The sequence below is a fragment of the Triturus cristatus genome, chromosome 7 (genome assembly GCF_964204655.1).
Source record: "Triturus cristatus chromosome 7, aTriCri1.1, whole genome shotgun sequence".
Classification (NCBI taxonomy): domain Eukaryota; kingdom Metazoa; phylum Chordata; class Amphibia; order Caudata; family Salamandridae; genus Triturus; species Triturus cristatus.
Window position 1 is genome coordinate 1,834,839,943 of NC_140590.1, and position 20,520 is coordinate 1,834,860,462.

At 42.8% G+C, this 20,520-nt stretch overlaps 1 protein-coding gene across 5 annotated transcripts in view; it reads right to left on the bottom strand.

Annotated features, from left to right (window-relative positions):
- Positions 1 to 7,227: 7,227 nt before the first annotated feature.
- The window catches only part of LOC146813352 (transient receptor potential cation channel subfamily V member 6-like), a 154,094-nt gene continuing 140,801 nt past the window's right edge, over positions 7,228 to 20,520 (bottom strand). For all 5 annotated transcript variants that reach the window (XM_085620164.1, XM_085620162.1, XM_085620161.1 and 2 more), the window contains one exon: positions 7,228 to 8,389. In XM_085620164.1, the coding sequence (XP_085476290.1) occupies positions 8,104 to 8,389 (286 nt within the window). In that variant the 3' untranslated portion in view covers positions 7,228 to 8,103. The remainder of the gene's footprint in view (positions 8,390 to 20,520) is intronic.

A 20,520-nucleotide genomic window follows, 5' to 3' on the forward strand; every position in this document is an offset into this window, starting at 1 on the left:
GGTCAAAGCCAGATGATGAAGTTGGAAAAACCTCCTTTGTAATCTTTGTAATAACGAGCTGGCAGCAAATGTTTTGTTAGCTTCCAATGTAATTCTAAGCCACTAAAATCTTATATCTGGCACCCCCATATCTAATCCATGTGATGCAAGTTCTAGGCACCCTTACATTGTAATTGTGAACAACTGGACAATTAATATTTTCTAACCTGGTGTAGACTACAAATGCATGCAGTGTGGTGTGCTGACAGAATTAGCTATGTTGAGAAGTTTGTAAATATTTAGATGCTGCTGTTATTCAGATCATATTTCATATGCATGTGGTCAATATGTAGCTCAGCAAAGGTTAGTTGTGTCCATAACTGGATTATTTATCATTACATTTTGTTTAGCATAGCAGATCAACCAGCAGCACAGAAAATACATGCTCCAAAAATATAAGGTGCACCAACATAGATATCAATATACATCTAAAATTTGGATCGCATATAAATATCTCTCCCAAAAATGCAAGTTGCACCCCATCACACTATCAGGTCTTGTCGAGGATATAGGGAGGGTGTGTGTGTGTGTGTGTGTTAGAGAGAGAAAGAAAGAGAGAGAATTCTACTTGAAAGTCTCCTCTGCTTCAGATAGTCAATGTCTCAAACACTGTCTGCACATCTATAGGAAGCTGTGTACTTCTTGCTGTACCCCCACCCCCTTTTTTGCCTGCTATTGATGCACCTTTGACTGCTAACCAGGTCCCGAGTACAAGCGTTCTTTTCCTAAAACTGTTCCGCAATTGTCACCACTTCAGCAACCCCTATAAGTCCCTTGTAAATTGTGCCACCCCTGAGACCCTCACCAAGACCAAGCAAACTGCCATTGCTGGCTATGTGTCTTGGTGCAGAGAGAACTGAAGAGTTGACATGGCACATATGCTTGTGTGCCATGCCCTCATACACTGCATAAGGTATAGGTAAGTCATCCCTACTGTAGGTCTTACAGCCCTAAGGCAGGGTGCACTATATCCCATGTGTGGGCATATCTGCATGAGCACATAAGACCCTGCAATATCAAGTCTATTCTTGGATATTTTAAGTGCCCATGGAAACCATTGAGAATACATGGACTGGATACTTGTGTACAAGTTTCCTAGCTCCATGATGGCTTCACTGTAACTCAAGATGTTTCATACCAAACATCTTGTCTTAATAAATCCTTACTTATGCCAGTGTTGGATTCATTATTAAATTACCAGAGGAGATCCTTTAGAGGGTCCCCTGAAAACCTAACAATCACTGATGCGGTCTCTGGCTTATCTTAGCCAGCTAGCCACCACCAGACCTGCGTCACACCTCCTCCAGGGCAGGATGGCCTTCCAAGTTGTGAAGCTTCAAAGGCAATGACGCCTTTGAAATACGACCCAGGCAGCACCAGCTAGTGGAGGATGCCAAGCCCCTTTTCTGCTCCATATTTGACAGGAAAACAGGTGGGAAATTAGGTAAATTACCCCTAAGGTGGAGCAGACAATTTGAAACCAACTTTCCATTTCCCTCCATCCTAGAGGGGGAATTAGCCAATCAGGGTCAGGGCAGCGCCCCTTCTCACAGGCAGTGGTCACTTAGAGGGTGTAGACACCCTAAAGGTAGGCAACCCAGAGACTACTATCTGTCTCCCCCTTTAATGCCCCTAAATTTTAGTATTTAGGTGGCATCTTTTGACCCTGAACTTAGATTTGATGGACAAAGAGAAGAAAAGGACCAAGAAGAGCTGTTGACCTGAGAACAGAAGTCCTGCTGCAGAAAATTGGCGCTAAGCCCTGTCTCCTGGCTTAAGGACTCGACAGTCATGGCGTGCTGTCTTGTCCTGCAACTGTGAGGCCTCCTGGAACCTCGGAGCTCCTGCAGTCTTCTACAAATTGCCAAAGGACTCCCTTGGAGTGGAGTCACCGCTTCCCTGCAGCCTGCAGGCACAGAACCGCAGAATCCGGTTTTACCAACTTGCTGCTCCCCGGTGCCTCCCATGCAGCATCTAAACCAAAAGTAGCACACCAGCTCTGGAGGGTCATATACATCTCTCCACCAAGATTGGAGCCACCAGGACCTACCCGAGCTGTGCTGCACTAATACCTGAGATACCAGACCCTGTGCATCATTCACTGAGACGAAGAGTCCTGTCCAGATTCCAACTGCCCAGCAAGCAAGCACCTATCAAGGGATGCTGAGTCCCCTGAGACCAACTTCGTGAGCGGCTCAGCTGTCCCAAAATCGCCTCTCCAAGCTGCCTGTTCCTGACCGCGAGTACAACTTGAAGCAGTCCACCAAGCTGACCTATCTAATTTTGCACCTAACCCGCACAACTTGGCTACCGATGAACCAGCAGTGATCCTGTGGTTCTGAGGCTCTTGCAACCTGCTCACTTGAGTGAGACCCCTTGGACTTACCTTTAAGTCCCCTTGTGCAGTGTGTTTTCAGGTGGCCCCTTCTTCGTAGAGCACCAACTACCAACAACCTCAGCACCCTGCTCCTGGCCGAATCCAGGATGTTCCTGAGAATCCGTTGGTGGAACATTGGGCCTGGACTTGCAACCTACTTAAATTCCAAAGGTGACCTTTGAAATACAAATGTTTGATTTTATATGCATTTTTCTGTATTCTCTTAGTAGTTCATTTTGTAAACTTTGAAACCTTGAAAATTCATAACCTAAAAAGTACTTACTGTAGAACAAAGTGCTTGGTCTGAAAAAGTACATACAAATCTGTGTTATTTTTATAAATTGGTTGCCAATTTATTTTTAAGTGTGTTCCACATTTATTGCCTCTGTGAGTACAACAAATACTTGACACTACCCTCTGATACGCCTAACTGCTCACCCACACTACTACAAATAGAACGTTAGTATTAACTACTTTTGCCTCTGTATACCAATCTAGGTCTCCCAGGACTCTCTGCATGGTGTACTTCATTTTGGTGCACTATATAGAGAGCCAGCGTTCTACAGTGAGTGAGTGAGTGAGTGAGTATGAGAGTTTGTGTGTGAGAGTGAGATGGTGTTTGTGTTTCTATATATGGGTGAGAGACAACATGAGAGTGAGAAAGTGAGGGATTGTGTGTGGTGATTGTATTTGCATAGTTCAATGTCTTAGCAACAAACCTCCTAAAAGGAGTTAGGCATGAGTCCTTAAAGCCTTGCACAATTTAAGATCACAAATACCTTTTGACATTTCAGATAGTGATCTCAAGTTGTGTCTGCACCATTTACTGTAATTTGAGACTCACAGTATTGTCAAGATAGGCCTGGACATCTATAGGTGGACTATGCATCCATTCTTCCAAAAGGTTAAATAGACGGACATGAGCAGCACTAATACGAGCCATTACTTTCCAACACTGCAGCAATTGTGGAATAAGATTTCTTGCTGTACAATAGATTTCAGTTTTAATCCCACCGAATTACTGTATTGGGTAATATTGACATTTTGCCAGGAATTCCATTGTTGCCTTCCCATCAAAAGAGATATATCTGTAGTGAATTACCTCAACATGAAATGCTAGGTGTATAAAGGATCTTTTAGAAATTGTGAAACAGGCTCTACCACCAATTACATTCTAGCAATTTTACCTGTTTTTATCACACTGCCTATGACCGTGCTCCTCAGTGAGGTGTCATATAAGGCCTGGCTTTCACCATCACTATGTTGGAGAAAAATGTATATTTTGCCCTTTTATTTCTCAACATGCTTGTTTTGTGCCAGGCTCCTCCCTGTTCTGCTGCTTTACTTATGGCTCAAGCTGTTCACTCCTTATCCCACACTTTTTGTCATTCGCCATTACAGTTAGGGACCTAGGGGCAGATTTATGAGCCCCTTGCGCCACTTTTGCGTCACTTTTAACATGGGAAAAGTGACGCAAAAGTGGCGCAAGGGGCTCATAAATCTGCCCCCTAGTGTCATCCAGGGTTGCCTCTTGCTGGCCACTCTTTGCCCCCCACATGGTATTGACTCTTTTTAGTTAGGGAGCTCACATGGATTCTTCATCTTGATGCCCCTAGTGAGAAAGTGAATTATTAAGTGGGGTAAATGATAGTCCACCACATGTAATAATGTCACAGATCTGTTAGGTCCTGACAAAGGTTTGTTTAAATTAAACCTGAGCTCAACTCCTGCTAGCTATGTGCCAGAGCGTACAAGTTTAACTTAGTGAAAATATGTGTAGCATGTAGCAGTACCAAAACTGTTAAAAAGTCAAAAACACAACACAATAAAAACCACAATCCAACTTAGAAAAATAGAGTAAAATGTATTAAACAAAATTACACTAAAACAACAAAAATTTTATAAAGGGGCCCAGAGATGTAATTTTTTTAATACTTAGGAGAAAGGGTGCATTGAAAAAGTACAGCATCGAAGAAAAGTACGGTTCGTAGGTGAACGGGATCCTGACATGATTTCATTCCCACCACAATGGAGCAGGGGTTGGATATGTAAAAAGTTTGTCCCGGTAGAAGATGTTACCCTGGGGCTTAGTCTCTGAAATGGATGTCAAAATCCTTCAGAGGGCAAAGTGGCAGACAGATTATCACCAAAGGCATTTTAAAGCCATACAGCTATCAGCAAGGTCCCTCTGACACCATTAGTTCTGGTGGAAAAAGCTCAAAGTGGGAGAAACTGAAATTTTGCAGTGCTTGCATCAGGTGAATCCGTTTCACCCTTTCACCTGGTTAATATTTATACCTTCATGTTTCGCCTTTTTTAAGGTGCTCAAAATCATCCAGCAGAGAAAACCTGAAGCTATATCGGACTCCTTTGCCACGAGGTGCTGCTAATGCTTTGGAGGTCTTGGAATTGCAAAAATGTTCTGAGTCCCAACTTTTCAGAGTTGGTTGGAGAAGTCCAGCTAGACATAGCTAAGGGTAACAAGACCTCAGGGACAATACTAAGGGGCCAGCACTCTACGCCAGAAAAGGCCACCACCCGGGTGCAGTCCAGGTCTTGCTGCAACTGGTCAACTGTTTTTTGCAGAAAAAAGACTCTTGCAGCTTGTGATGTCCCTGTATTCACACAGGAGGTTAGCCAACTGACCCTTTGAGTACACTTCTTTGCCCTGGGTATAAGTGGGAGAAGGTCCAGACCTTCATGTCTCCTCACAGGTCTCAAACATCTGGTGCAGTTCTACTTCTGTTCTTCTGCAAGTGTTCAATGGAGCTGTGGGTGAGGTGCCAGCTTTATGGGTGCACTAGTCAGATGGTATTGGTGACCTGATGGGGAAAAAGATCCCTGGGGCAATCCTGTTTACCTTACTGCAAGCTATCCTACATTGATCAATTCTAAGGTAACACTTGATGGCAAAGGCCACCTGTCCTTGAAGTGAGACGGTGGGTCAGTCAGGTGTGTCTTCTCTTGAGCTACATGAAACTGATTCTGGGACTAGCTCTCCCTCCCCCTGGGTTGGTGCCCTAGTGGCTTCCGAAGGCCTGAAGAACAAACATTTTCCATTCCTCAGGACTCTCCTTACACTAAACTATTAATGAGGAGGCTTCAGATCTGTCCCTTTCAAGTCATTGAAGTTCCTGGAACTTCCTTAGTTGCCCTTTCTGAGCTGATATATATTACACTCTCCCCACTCAGCCCATTTTGTCATGAGGCCTAAGTCATTGTTTTTGATCTGGCTGCAGTTTTCACTGCTCGTTAAGGTCAAGCACAGGCAAAGGCAGGTGGTGGCAGGCTAAAGCAAATTAGCTTCGAGAACTTTAGACATGTAAAAAGTAACTTCTTAAAAGTTACTTTTCCTAAACATTTATTAAAACCCCAACTTGACCATTGATTTAGATTGTTAATTAATATTAAGAATAGTGGTTGAACCATTTCTCTAGTTTGTCTCAAACTCGAGAGAGCAAAATCAACATATTAATGTGAACTCTACATTTCTACATAAGACAGCCACAGCCTTCCCCAGTGAAAGTAGCTTTTGTGGGCTTGTCCTTAAGCTATGTTTTCCTTGTAACACCTGTGGATGGCACAGTAAGTGCTACAGGCAACTGGCAATATTTAACTTTCCATGTTATGGGAGTACTTTCTACTCGATTTACTATAGCCTTACAAGAGAGTTGAGTATGCCTATCAGGGGTTAGCTAATTTTTACATGTTTTATTGGCCAAAGCATATATGCTGGGCAATGGACAGCAGTGCCCCATTTTGCAGAATGTAAAAACCAGCAGTAAAATAAAAAATATAGGGAAACGTCTGGTGCATAATAATGCTCCTCCCATTATGTTTCCTTATGAGATGATTCCAGACTCTGAGATGAGTCAAGTAGCTCTTGCTCTTTATAGGACTTTACTCCCTGGGTCCCTATGCAGTCAGAGTAACCAGAAAGCTCCTCCTTTTTGCTTCACTAGTCTAGTTGATGCCCCCTTAATAGGGAGTGTAGAAATCTCATAATGCCCTCACTTTTCTTGGGATTTAGCGAAAATGTGTAATAAAGCTACACGTGGAAATGCACATGTCCACAAATTGTTGCTGAGTGGATTCCCCATATTGTGTGCCATGAACAAGAGGAAATATATAGGATTAGAAGTATTGGAGTTTAGTGAGAGAGAAACTTTAAACAACCATAGTGTACTACAATCAAACAGTCCTTTTAGTAAAGAGCCAAAAAAAGCATATTTTAGTCAGTATGTTTTCATAGTCACAAAGGTTTTGTTAAAAAGAGGGCAATACGTTTCATTCATTGTCACAGACCTTCTTCAGGGCTAATTAGAACAAAATATCTTAGTCAATCAGCAGCAATTCAAGAGGAGTTAATGTGACAGGACATTTCAGAAACAGAATTTCAGTTTGTATTAAGCTTCGATTCAATCAAACAAGCTGGTGTGGCAGTGTGATTTTCTTGGGTTTTCTGTTGATGTAAAGGCTTTCGGCAGCTGGATCCTGGAGGTGGGCACTATTTGAATGCACATATGGTTTAGCAAGATAATGTGGTACAAATTGAACAGCTATCTCTGTAAATTGGTCCAGGAGTATGAATATCTTCCCCTTGAATGGATTTAAGGGGCTGTGTCTGAGTATGAATTCTATATGTATGCGTTTACAAGGCACAGAATTAGGGGACCTATGCATCAGATGCAGGGTGTGCCATGTGTGTGTAGTAGGTTGGGGTAGAGACAGGGGTATAGAAAGAGAGACAGGTTTTCGGTCATTAAAGTTCATGTTTTTTCAAAATAAAGTGACAGGCTTACACTGAGAAATTGTTTACATCCATTGGTTTATTTCACTGGATTCACACTGTTTTAACTTTTTGGCATGGCTTTTGGGTTTCATGTAATGAGAAGATGATGTCATGCACCAAAATCAGTGACTATAGACAAACAACCACCATGTATGGACACTTTGTAAAGGCAGGGAAAATGTATTTAAGTTATTTATTACTATCTTATTGTTGTGCTAAAAAAGAGAAACACTTGAATCATTGATAAAGTCAATCAAACCAATAATTCTCATCAGATCACAGTCCTTCAAGTATCAATTCATAGAAACAGTAGATGTTTGATAGGATTGGCTAAATCAAAAACAGCATACAGGAAAATGTTTTTGTGACATCGCGTAAATTGCTTACAATTTCAAGCTTTTGACTTTTTGTGGAATGCTAACCTGTCTTTGTTTATAATTCAGCAGAAGTAGCAACTGCATATGACTGGTCATGCAACTTCTTCTCAGTATTGTTTGGACTCTCATATAGGTCCACTAACACACTTATTTTAAAAAATACCTTCAATATGGCACTGACGTTCATGGTGCTAGAGCTGCATTGCTATGGACATAGAAAGAGGACATTTGATTCTGCAAATAGTACTACCAAAATGGTTCACAGATTCTGGAAAGGTATGGCTCACTAACAGCTAGTTTTTTCTCACTATAATGGTTTGAATCCTCTTTTCAGTGTACATATTTGGCACAAATGGTGTGTAGCACCTTGTACACATTTTGACCATGATCAGCAGTGTCCATTTAATACCAATTAGTGAGGGCGGGATCTATTGAAGCAGATCTACCGTGTCACCTTGAGACTACCTGCTTTGCCGTTATTGCTGATTGGTTTTCAGGATGTGCCAGTCAAGGTATTATCAGATGAGATAAGTGTCTTCCTCATCGGAGGCGGGGTTTATGAGACATTGAATCTTATCTCGCGGGGCGCTTCTAAGGATCTGCCAGCCACGACTCGACTTCCTCTGAGCGATGTTTCTGCGGTAGGGCATCTGGAAGAATGGCTCTAAGTCTTCTTTTCGCTCTTCTTTAGGAGACCTATTTAGGATATTAACAGGCTGTCCATTCTTTTCATTGTGAGGAAGGTTGTCCTCTCCCTTCCCTAAGGATGTTTCTCCTTTATTATGAATATCAAGGTCTTCCACACTGCAAAAACAAGCATTGCATGTTAAAAAATGCAAGGTGTGCACATGGACATATATGTTTTAAGTATTTGTAATTTAATAAAATATCTACAAATGCCCTATGTACTTTAAGGCTAATACACAGAACCAATGTATGTCCTTTGCACCGGAGACTGCATATAATTCATCCCACCTTCACATCTTTTGGAGTAAGGACAAGACCCATCACAGAATGCTCAGTGGGAGGCTGAAAAGCCTGTCAATTCAGAGACCTCAAGCATCACTTTTGGAGCTTGGGTTGAGCTCTCTCTAACAGCAGTTTAAAGTCACAACTGGGGTGGGGGTAGGACTAGAACATGAACTATAAACTGAACTGTGTTCAGACCTATGCTATGTGTAGAGAAGCTACTGGGAGCTGTAGATGGCACAGGAACCATCCTACCACAGGAGCCCTTCTACAGATAGTTTCATTTGATAGCGGGCGCTGCTTTGGACATATCAGTGCTGCCCCACTACTTTTGTAAACCACAAACCTACATTAATGAAGTTTTGGTCTTATTTTTCTTCATTTTACATTTGTTTTGAAGCATTTGACTGTAGTCACTAGTCAGTTTGCCCTAGAAGTCAAACAGTGTATGACACCACTTCCTGTGATGTCATCAAATAAGCTAAGTGGTTCTTTTAAGAATTTTTGAAACTTGAGAGCTCTGGCCTAGATAGGCTCGGCCTATTCCCAGTATTCACAGCCATTCTAAATGCACTGAAAAGACACATTGCGCAGAAGCACTGGTGATTGTTGTGCTTAATTTGAGTGGGAGGTTTTCTGTGTTCGGCAGGTCACTTGTCAACATCTGCATTTATGATAATCTGCCACAGGGTGGCGCTGTTTGCCCGATTTTGAGATGAGCACAACAAAAGTTGTTTATGAATTCAACTTTCCTAAAAATGACACAAACCTGCCACCAAAGCCATCCTTATGGCTTTGGAGCCCTGGAATAGTCCGTTTTGGAGGTGGTGGTCCCCGGGGCTGAATATGGCTCAGTTGGGAGGTCACACGGCCACCTCCCATTAAAAAAAAAAATTGTCCCCGGAGGTTGTGGTCCCTAGGGCCTCGGGGGCCCTGAGGCCCACCATTACAAATTAAATCGCCCCAAGGAGGAGGTGGTACCCGGGGCACAGGGGCATCTTATGAATGTGGCCCCAGAGAGGCCCCCCTATACCAGTAAATAAGCCTCGGGGAGGTGGTGGCCACCAGGGCATCAGGAAGGGTATTAGTGTGCACTCCCTCCTTATTTTCCGCATGCCCCCGGAACATGGCCCACCCTGGGGTCTATTAGTAAGGAAGCGCGTGAGCTCATGCTTTTTTTCTAATTTTCGGCAGGAGCTGCGGATCCAATGCAGCTCTCACTGAAAATTAGTGGTAAACGTAATGGGGCAACCCAGTGTCCCCCAGAACCTGGGTATACGTATTTTAAAGAAAAAATGGTTCTTTCGGGGTTTTCAATTACTTAGGACAAGTAGCAACAGCTTACTTATAACATATATAAATGATTTGCAAAGAAAAACATATAAAGTTAAAAAGGCCAAAAGGGACAGCAAATGGAAGAAAAAGGCCCCAGACGTCGAATGAAACACTAAAACTTTCAAAAAAGCTCCAAAAATTGAAGAAATGGCAATAAAGGTAGAGCTCAATGCTCCAGGCTCCTGCTAGTAGGAGTCAGAAAAAAGAACTGGAAGTAACTTGCCTTTGGCTGTACATCATGGGATACTGAGGGTCTCTAGAGGGTTCCTTAAAGGCACTGTATCCCTTTTCCAGACACATAATGGCAGCCTATGGGGCTTGTCTGTCCAACCCTTCCTCTCTATCATGACAAAGGAGCTTTGTGAAGGGAAGTTTCTCTTGGTGTGAAACTTAGCTAAATGTGTACATTTAATTATTATTTGGCTATCCTTTTTGTCACTTCAGGATGAAGTGCTGGCCAGTGTAGCCTTGTTAATGTCAGGCTGCATTATTTGTCTTTGAGTTTCTCTTAAGTGTCTATGCAGGACTGCAGAAGAGTACACCTTAAGAGACTATTTTGATTGCTCCGGGGTCCACGCACATGGGCGGGACTATTCACAGATTATGACTATAACAGAGATACCTCTACTACAGAACTGGAGTTACAGGTAAGAATCTACTCCATATAACACACATCAAAATTTAGAATTCAATAATGTATTGAGAGTAAATCAAATAATCATTTCTGTCGCAATTGCAATATGAAATACGTGACTGTGGTGCAAAAGTGACATATGATGATTGGTGATAAAGATAGTACACTACATACAGAAACAATTGAGCGTGCAATGAAAATAAATTGAGCGTGCAATGAAAAAAGGGGGGAGAAAGACTTCATAAATATGTATGTCCTTATTATTTTTAGCACATATGCTTCAGGATCCAATGACAAATGGGACTGTGATTGTTGTGTAGACATATACAATACGCCAACGTTTCGACCCTGTGAGTTGCGCAAAAGTGAAATGCATCAAGGTGGGTCTTCCTCAGGGCAGGAGGGGGGGATGGCAGCCTAAAAGCCGATTTCCTAGATTTCCCTGCGAATAATAAATTTCGAGTCAGATATGGGTTGGAGAATAAATCACAAGGATCTCCACCAGTCGGTTGGAGCCTCAAAGTTATGCTGTAAATGACTTCCACCCGTCGGTTGGAGTCTTAATTTTATTGCCAGTCCAATGATTTTCGTGATCTGGTAAAGAAGCCTCCGTCCATCCGTAGCTTGGTTCGGAAAAGGTTTCCTGTCACTGTTATTAATGACTGGCTATTGCTCAAGGTTCACCAGGATCACATCAATGGGCAACATATTTGCCTCTAAGCACATTGTAAACAATACTGAACATGCAGATATCACCCCCCTGCTGGGAGTTTAAATATTTAAAATTCCAATCTTTAAAGAATAGGCAGCAATCAAAAAATATGACGGCATACATAACGGCTGATGAGAACATAATGTTCTTTTAAACAAAATGACATTAAACGAAATGACAACTTACATAGCATGTTGACTACCCCTCCCTGGCCAATTAGACTCCTAGCTAAAACACGTGAGACATCCTGCATTCATAGAATCATGAGCAATGCAATTAGTCAATATGTTAAACGATTAAGCTCTTAAAAGTCATATTAATGCCAGGAGTCCTATTCTCCACATATTTGTTGATAACCTTCCTGCTGAATAATGTTCTTGCTGCGAGAACCGACACTGCAAGGGTAAGTCACAAAGCCCTGAGAGGCATTCCAATCAAAACAGCCAGGATCCTCAGACCTCACTGAAAAGCAAATGCTCATGTGGTGCCCAGAACCAGATATCCAATGGCCTTGTAGGTGAGACTGAAGGCTTACTGTGGAGTATCGAAGTCCCTCCCGGAGATGCATAATATATATATATATATATATATATATATATATATATTCCTAGTCGTTGATCCTATCTCGGATCATGAATGAGGCGCACTCCATGGGAAATATCTTCATAAGGTTTATTCAGCAACAAAGCAAGAAAACACCCGACAGACGCGTTTCGGCTACACGCCTTTGTCAATGTCGGTGGGGTTTACATTTTTTTGTCATTTTAAATCAAACAATAAAGTTCCATCGACATCGAGAGGGGATCGCTAGCCATCAATCAATGAAATAGAGGAGAGAAACATTGTATCACTCTTAGAGATCTCCTTTGGGGCAGACATTTTGTAGCGTGCTGTTTCACCATACATTGTTATGTACATTTGCACAGTTTTTAGTGAGTTCATTATTAGGTATTCATTTTGATTCCTGAAATTCATCTATAATATAGGTCTCCCAAAATTTATTTCGCCCTGTATGGGCTAACTCCCCTGCTTTTTTTTGTTGGGGGGAGACATTTCATACCATGACACTACACATACATTTGTACACTTCTCAATAAATTCATTCATCGCTATTCATTTTAATGTTAAAAATATATATATTTTTCCAATCTCCTACTGTACATGTTCTCTACGTAATTTCAGCCCTGAATGGGCATACGCAACCAGTAGGTTTTCATCATTACTTCTATTAATGTCTCCCCTACTCTATCCTCTTTGTTACCCACCGAACCTTTCACAGAGATGAAGTAAGGTTAGTACCGATGATGCAAATCTTGATTTTCTTCAAATTCTTATGTGATATGCACCCAGAGCTCCTCTTCGTTATTTAACCCAGAGGGGCTCTTTGTTTGCATCTCCAATATATATTTTGATTCGAGTCTTCTAAGTTTCTTAATCCTGTCCCCACCCCTCTCATCTTTTGGGACGTGATCCAGGCAAAAGAACCTCAAGAGGTTCGGATTAGACTTGTGAAACTCCTTAAAGTGGCGTGCCTGTCAGGGCCGTTGATTCTCCACAGAGGCAGAAGATGCTTATTCCCAATTCCTTCCTCTCAGAACACACTGCGTTTAGCAGCTGCTCTAAGCAGGGGGAAAGGGGAGTTGGACAGAGAAGAGAAAGACACTCGAGCTGGTCCTGAAATCCCTGGTCTTCTGTTTTTCTGTCTTCAGAGATTCTAATGCACATAAGGGGAAATAAGCATTCAAGTACACTCAACAGTTCAGCTCATTACATATCTAACATTTCTTAACTGTCCTACCAGGTATTGCTAGAGTGTAGGCTCCTCTTCTGTAATGAGGTCTCTTAGTTCCTACTGTTCTGGAACTGGAGCTTCCTAGCACACATGGAAGACACTACATTAGGATCACAACTCTACTTTCAACCTTTCCTCTAATAACTGAGAAAGGGACTTCTCCTACCTTACTGGTAGCTCGACCTATCACTTAGGTTTTCTCATAAAGTTCGGAATATTTGTCTAATAAATTGGAGTTTCACATAAGTCTCTCTTCTCTGAAATCTGGAACAGTTCTCGTTGACTTAGTGAAGGTAAATGGCTTCAGGGAAGTACGCGCAAGAAGGATCAAGGAAGGATAGAGAGGAAGGAAAGGAGAAGGGAAGAACGCTAGGAAGGTAGGGTACAATGGTTAACGCGCTACTCCAAAGTTGCAGTCTCCTTAGCGCTGTGGCAGAGCAAATTCTTGGCTTACTTGACTATGAAGATTCTTGGGCTCACCAACGCTGTACTCTTGGAACTCCTGGAAGGCTGGAACAACTGGCCTCTGAAGAGACGAATTATTAATATCCCAACTAAGGATTGGACACTAGAATACTAACCCTTGAATGGGAAAGAATTCCTTCTGAGAAATAATGTCTTTGAATAAGCGCCGCTTCCACTGAATTACTTGAAAGGAAGCGCGCTTCGAATTCGAACTTCTCTACCTCAGATTCAAATTGAAGTGCGCCGTTGAGCGCGCTCGCGAGCCGCTTCATTCCAAAGCGCCTTCAAGACTAGAACGTCTCTTCTGGGGCCTCTGATACTTCGCGGGCAACGCGGCGGCCATCTTGAAAGGGTCTTTTTCACCGGGTTAACATTAACCCAATAATTTACAGTAGCCGGTTTAATTACCACTCTACGTTTCTTGGGATAACACTGCCCTATGGTAAGGGCACTCACCAGGTTCCTGACAGTACCCCCTCTCAATGACCGATTCATCGGTCTAGGTTTGAGAGGATTTTGCAAATGAAAGCGTTGAATTAAGTGGGAAGCATGCACATTTAAGGCCGGTTCCCAAGATCTCTCTTCAGGTCCATACCCCTTCCAGTCCACCAAGTAATATAGTTTCCCTCGAATCCTTCTTGAGTCTAAGATTTCATTGACTTCATACTCAGTGTGTCCTTTGATTCTCACTGCAGGGGGAGGGGTACCCTTGCGAAGATAGGGGACTGCTGGCTTAAGGAGGGAAACATGAAATACACGGTGAATCTTTAATTGTGAAGGCAACTTTAGCTTAACTGTCACTGGCCCTAACACCTGTTCTATAGAGAAGGGACCAATATACCGTGGTTGAAATTTTCTATTCCCCTTCAATCGCAGGTGTCGAGAGGATAACCACACTGAATCTCCTACCTGATACTGAGGGGCCTTCTTTCTGTGTTTATCTGCTTGTCGCTTATAACTCTCCTTAGCCTTTAGAATATTAGACTCTGCAGATTTGTGAGCTCGGGATAGTTCTTTCAAATACTGATCTGCTGCCGGAACCCCAAACTCTTCTCTACAACTGAAGGGATTTGGATGTCTTCCAAAATTGAGGTAAAATGGAGTAAATCCAGTGGAGACATTCTTCGCATTGTTGTGCGCGAATTCTGCCATCCACAGCAGGTCTGACCATTCACCATCCCGAGCCAAAAGGAACAGGCGTAGGTATTGTTCCAATTCTTGATTGACTCGTTCCGTTTGACCATCAGTCTCGGGATGATAACTGGTAGAATGCCTGACTTCTGTCCCTAATCCCAGCATGAAAGCCTTCCAGAATCGAGAGACAAACTGAGGACCCCTGTCAGAAATCAAGATCTTAGGCACCCCATGAATCTTAACTATGTGTTCACTGAAAAGTTTGGCTATTTCTCTAGCTGTGGGAACCCCTTTGATAGGAATGAAATGACTCATTTTAGTAAAGGTGTCCACTACTACTAAAACGGTATCATACCCCCTACTCACTGGAAGGTCTACGATTAAATCCAATGTGACTGTGTGCCAGGGTTCTGTGGGAGTAGGTAGGGGTTGTAAAAATCCTTGGGGTGCTTGCCTACTGGTTTTCCCTCGAGCACAGATGTGACAGGATTCCACATAGCGTTTCACATGAGCCTTCATATTCGGCCACCAGAAGTATCGCCGGACTAAGTCAAGTGTCTTGGCCATGCCTCACATGTTCTTGTGGAGTCTTAGAAAAAATCAAAATGTCATCCAAATAGATCACCGCTACCTTATCCAACAAATCTCCCATGGCATCATTAATAAAATGTTGAAAGGCTGCGGGAGCATTGCACAGCCCGAAGGGCATCACCTGATATTCGAAGAGCCCGTACTTGGTTCTGAAGGCTGTCTTCCACTCGTGACCCTCCTTCATTCGAATAAGATGGTAAGCTCCCCGAAGATCTAGTTTCGTGAATATCTGAGCCTCTTTGATCTGATCCAAAAGGACGGAAATCAAAGGTAACGGATAGCGGTTTTTAATTGTTGCTCTGTTGATGGCTCGATAATCGATGCAAGTCCTCAAAGACCCTTCCTTCTTTGGAATGAAAAACAATGGTGAGGAGACCGGAGACTGGGATGGTCTAATGAACCCGTTAGCTAAGTAACGATCCAAATAATCTTTCAAATACAAGTTCTCGGCCTCCGTTAATGCATAAATCCGACTGCAGGGCAAAACGGCCCCAGGTTCAAGGTCAATGGCACAATCGTAAGAGCGATGGGGGGGCAATCGTTCCGCTTCACATTCACTGAACACATCTCCAAATTCCTTGTATTCCTCCGGAACAAGTATGGACTCGACCACCCCAATAGGATCTCCTGTGTAAGACAACAAGGTGGCTGTGGAAGGTTCTAGACTCTCTTCATCTGAGGAGAAACAATGTTCGGCACAAAACACAGAAGTCATCTCAACAGTCCGATTCTCCCAGTCAATTGTCGGGTTGTGTGTGGTGAGCCACGGGATACCCAGAATGATCTGAAACTGTGGGGCGTCAATCAAGTTAAACTGAAGATGTTCTCGATGTCCATTTGATTGGACCAATTCTAACAACTCAGTGTGATGGGTGATGGGACCCGATGAAAGATTGGTCCCATCTACAGCTCGAACCAACTCCTTCTTTTCCTTTAACCTCGCTTGGATTCCCATCCTCTTCGCATACTTGATGTCACAGAAGTTCCCCGTAGCTCCGGAATCAATCATGATGGCTACTCCTGTGATTTCTTGTTCACGGAACTTCAACGTCATCTGTAGGATCAAATGCGGTGCTTGAGTTTGAAGGGTGTTCATTATGCAATGAGATTCTGGAACCTTCTCTTCACATTTCGCCATCTGAGCGGCTCCTCCTACAGATGGTTTTGAGAGTTTCCCGACACAACAGGTTTAGGTCTCTTTGGGCACTCTTTCACAAAATGTCCTGCTGCTCCACAGTACATACATAACTTCTTTGCTCTCCTCGACTCCTTTTCCTCTTTACTTAAGGGACCCCTCACTGTTCCTATCTGCATTGGTTCACTCTCCGATGTGGATCCATTAGTTTTACTCCCTTCAACTCTAGGTCTGTCAAAACGTGAAAAATTCCATTTGATATCTCTAGACTTCCTTTCTCCTTTTCTCTCCGTACAGCGAAAGTCGATTTCTAACACTAAGTCTACTAATTCTGTAAAATCTGTAGGTCGGTTTGGAATTTGTGCAAGTGTATCCTTTATCTCATCCCGTAAGCCTCGATAAAACAGTGCAGCCCTCTTCTCAGGTGGCCAATTAGTTTCCATTAACAATTTGTTGAATTGCGTTAAGTACGTGAGGAGATCTTTGGATCCTTGACGCAGTTCCAAAAGTTCATTGTCAGTGGCCTGGGAAATTCTTCTCCTGTCAAAGATACGAAGAAACTCTGTCTTGAAGCGTTCAAAATCATATAAAAAAGGATCATCTCGGGAAACCAGAGGCATAGCCCAATTGGCGGCATCCCCACTAAGGTAAGACAAAATGAAAGCCACTCGGGATTGAGCATCTGGAAATAGGGTTGAGCGACACATGAAATGAAGGGAACATTGCGTGAGGAACAATTGGGCCTTTTGAGGATCCCCACTAAACCTTTCAGGTGGTGCTAACGGAATAAGGGGTGAAACTGAATGAACAACTTGGGCCACTGTGCGAGGGTTAGTTTCTGGCAAGGAACCCTTTACATCTGCTACAGAAGGAGGAGAGCCTGAAGGCATCATCTCACTAACTCTTTGGGATAGCATCATTGTTTCCTGTCGTGTAGCTACCATTTCTTGTTTAAGACTCTTATTCTCTGCGCTAAGGTGTCCCACATCCCGCTGAATTCTCTCTAACATGTCCCCTAACGCCTTCAAACTAAAACCCTCTGCCATTCTGCCTGGGTGGAGTGAAATCGTGGGCACTTCAATCTGTCAGGGCCGTTGATTCTCCACAGAGGCAGAAGATGCTTATTCCCAATTCCTTCCTCTCAGAACACACTGCGTTTAGCAGCTGCTCTAAGCAGGGGGAAAGGGGAGTTGGACAGAGAAGAGAAAGACACTCGAGCTGGTCCTGAAATCCCTGGTCTTCTGTTTTTCTGTCTTCAGAGATTCTAATGCACATAAGGGGAAATAAGCATTCAAGTACACTCAACAGTTCAGCTCATTACTTATCTAACATTTCTTAACTGTCCTACCAGGTATTGCTAGAGTGTAGGCTCCTCTTCTGTAATGAGGTCTCTTAGTTCCTACTGTTCTGGAACTGGAGCTTCCTAGCACACATGGAAGACACTACATTAGGATCACAACTCTACTTTCAACCTTTCCTCTAATAACTGAGAAAGGGACTTCTCCTACCTTACTGGTAGCTCGACCTATCACTTAGGTTTTCTCATAAAGTTCGGAATATTTGTCTAATAAATTGGAGTTTCACATAAGTCTCTCTTCTCTGAAATCTGGAACAGTTCTCGTTGACTTAGTGAAGGTAAATGGCTTCAGGGAAGTACGCGCAAGAAGGATCAAGGAAGGATAGAGAGGAAGGAAAGGAGAAGGGAAGAACGCTAGGAAGGTAGGGTACAATGGTTAACGCGCTACTCCAAAGTTGCAGTCTCCTTAGCGCTGTGGCAGAGCAAATTCTTGGCTTACTTGACTATGAAGATTCTTGGGCTCACCAACGCTGTACTCTTGGAACTCCTGGAAGGCTGGAACAACTGGCCTCTGAAGAGACGAATTATTAATATCCCAACTAAGGATTGGACACTAGAATACTAACCCTTGAATGGGAAAGAATTCCTTCTGAGAAATAATGTCTTTGAATAAGCGCCGCTTCCACTGAATTACTTGAAAGGAAGCGCGCTTCGAATTCGAACTTCTCTACCTCAGATTCAAATTGAAGTGCGCCGTTGAGCGCGCTCGCGAGCCGCTTCATTCCAAAGCGCCTTCAAGACTAGAACGTCTCTTCTGGGGCCTCTGATACTTCGTGGGCAACGCGGCGGCCATCTTGAAAGGGTCTTTTTCACCGGGTTAACATTAACCCAATAATTTACAGTAGCCGGTTTAATTACCACTCTACGTTTCTTGGGATAACACTGCCCTATGGTAAGGGCACTCACCAGGTTCCTGACAGTGCCACTGGATAGTTGATATCATAATTTTTTATAGCACGCATGTGCTCTAAAATTCTCTTAAATTCGGTGTTACAATTCATTAATTTGTTAATTTTTCTCTTTGTGGTTCTGCCAGGAATTGAAAATTCTTTCGCCTTGGTTCCATTTTTGCAGGCCTTACAATTCATGCACGGGAAAAACCCTGTTATTAAATCCTTTCTTTTGGGGTTCTTCGGGAAATGACTCCTTACAAGGTGATCCTTAAGGGCAGGGCCTTTTCTGTATGTAATCTGGGGGGTCTTAGGGATATGTGGCCCTATAACTACATCTGTTTTTAATATTTTCCAATTTCTTCGGAAAATCTGTACAACTTCCGAGGACTGGGCCGAATATTCAGTTATCATCCTCACTACATTGCTTTTGTCTGTGCTCTGGGGCTTACGTTCTCCCATTATCAATTCCTGTCTTTTCAGGTGTTCCCCTTTCTTCTCTGCCCTGTTGAGTGTTCTTTCTTTGTACCCTCTTTCTCTTAATCTGTTGAATGCCTCATCTTTCACTTTGATAAAATTCTTGTCAATGGTACAGTTCCTTCTTATCCTGACAAGTTCCCCATATGGGACCCCTTCTATTACACTATTCGGATGAAAACTTTTCGCATGGAGCGTACTGTTTCCAGCTGTTGGTTTCCGATATAGTGTTGTCTGGATCTTTTCGTCTTCAATATAGACTAATAAATCTAGATAGGGTACCTGGGTTTTGCTGATGCATTCAGTGAACCTTAAATTGCACTAATTTTTATTCAGGGCCGCCACATAGAGAGTCACCTCCTCGTATGTCACCTTCCATATAATGAAGAGGTCATCTATGTAACGGACCCATAATGCAATTTTGTCTAGCCATTTTTCGTTCTCTCCTGCCCAGGCCACGTGCTTCTCCCACCAGCCTACGAAAAGATTCGCATAGCTGGGGGCAAAGCACGTGCCCATCGCAGTCCCCTGTTCTTGGTGGTACAATTCTCCTGCAAAAATGAAAATGTTATTTTTCAAACAAAATTCTGCAAGTTCCATAATCATTGCATTATGCTCGTAATACTTCGCATGTCGTTTTTTTAGAAAGAACTCAATTGCCTTCAGTCCCTTATGATGTTCGATACTCGTGTACAGGCTGGTGACATCTAGGCTCACAAGCCACATGTCCTGCTCCCATTGAATGTTCGAGATTGCACGGAGAAAATCTTTTGTATCTTTGATATAAGAACTCAAGTCTCTTACTAACGGATTAAGAAAGCAATCGATATAAATGGATACATTCTCCAGTAGGCTATTCAAAGAAGACACTATCGGTCTCCCTGGCGGATTTTTGTTGCATTTGTGCACCTTCGGCAGGTGATAGAAAGTGGGAATTTCCGGTGCTTCACACAAAATGAATTTGTAATCTGTGTCTCTTAGAATCCCTTTGTCATGCCATTTTTTCAAGATCACATGAAAATCAGTTATACTTTGCTCATATGATGACCGAGTAACAATGTTGTAGCACTCTTTATCTGAGAGTTGTCTCCATGCTTCCTTTTGATACAGCTTCCTGTCCATCAGTACGATGTTGCCTCCCTTGTCTGAGGGTTTTATGATCAAATTCTCATCATTTTTCAAATCCGTTATTATCTTCCATTGAGCTTATGTAATGTTCTCTTTGCTCAAGTTAGGTCCCTTCGTTTGTAGTCTTTTTAAATCACTGATCATCGAGTCATGGAAGGCATCTATTGTATCATATGCCATTTGTGGAATGAATCGCGATTTTATTTCTAGATTGCTGGAGGCACCTACTTGCGTAATTCCTGCTTCCTGTAGTGTCTTGACAATATCATGCTGACTCATCATTGTGCTCTCACATTCAAGTTCATGTAAGGCTTGT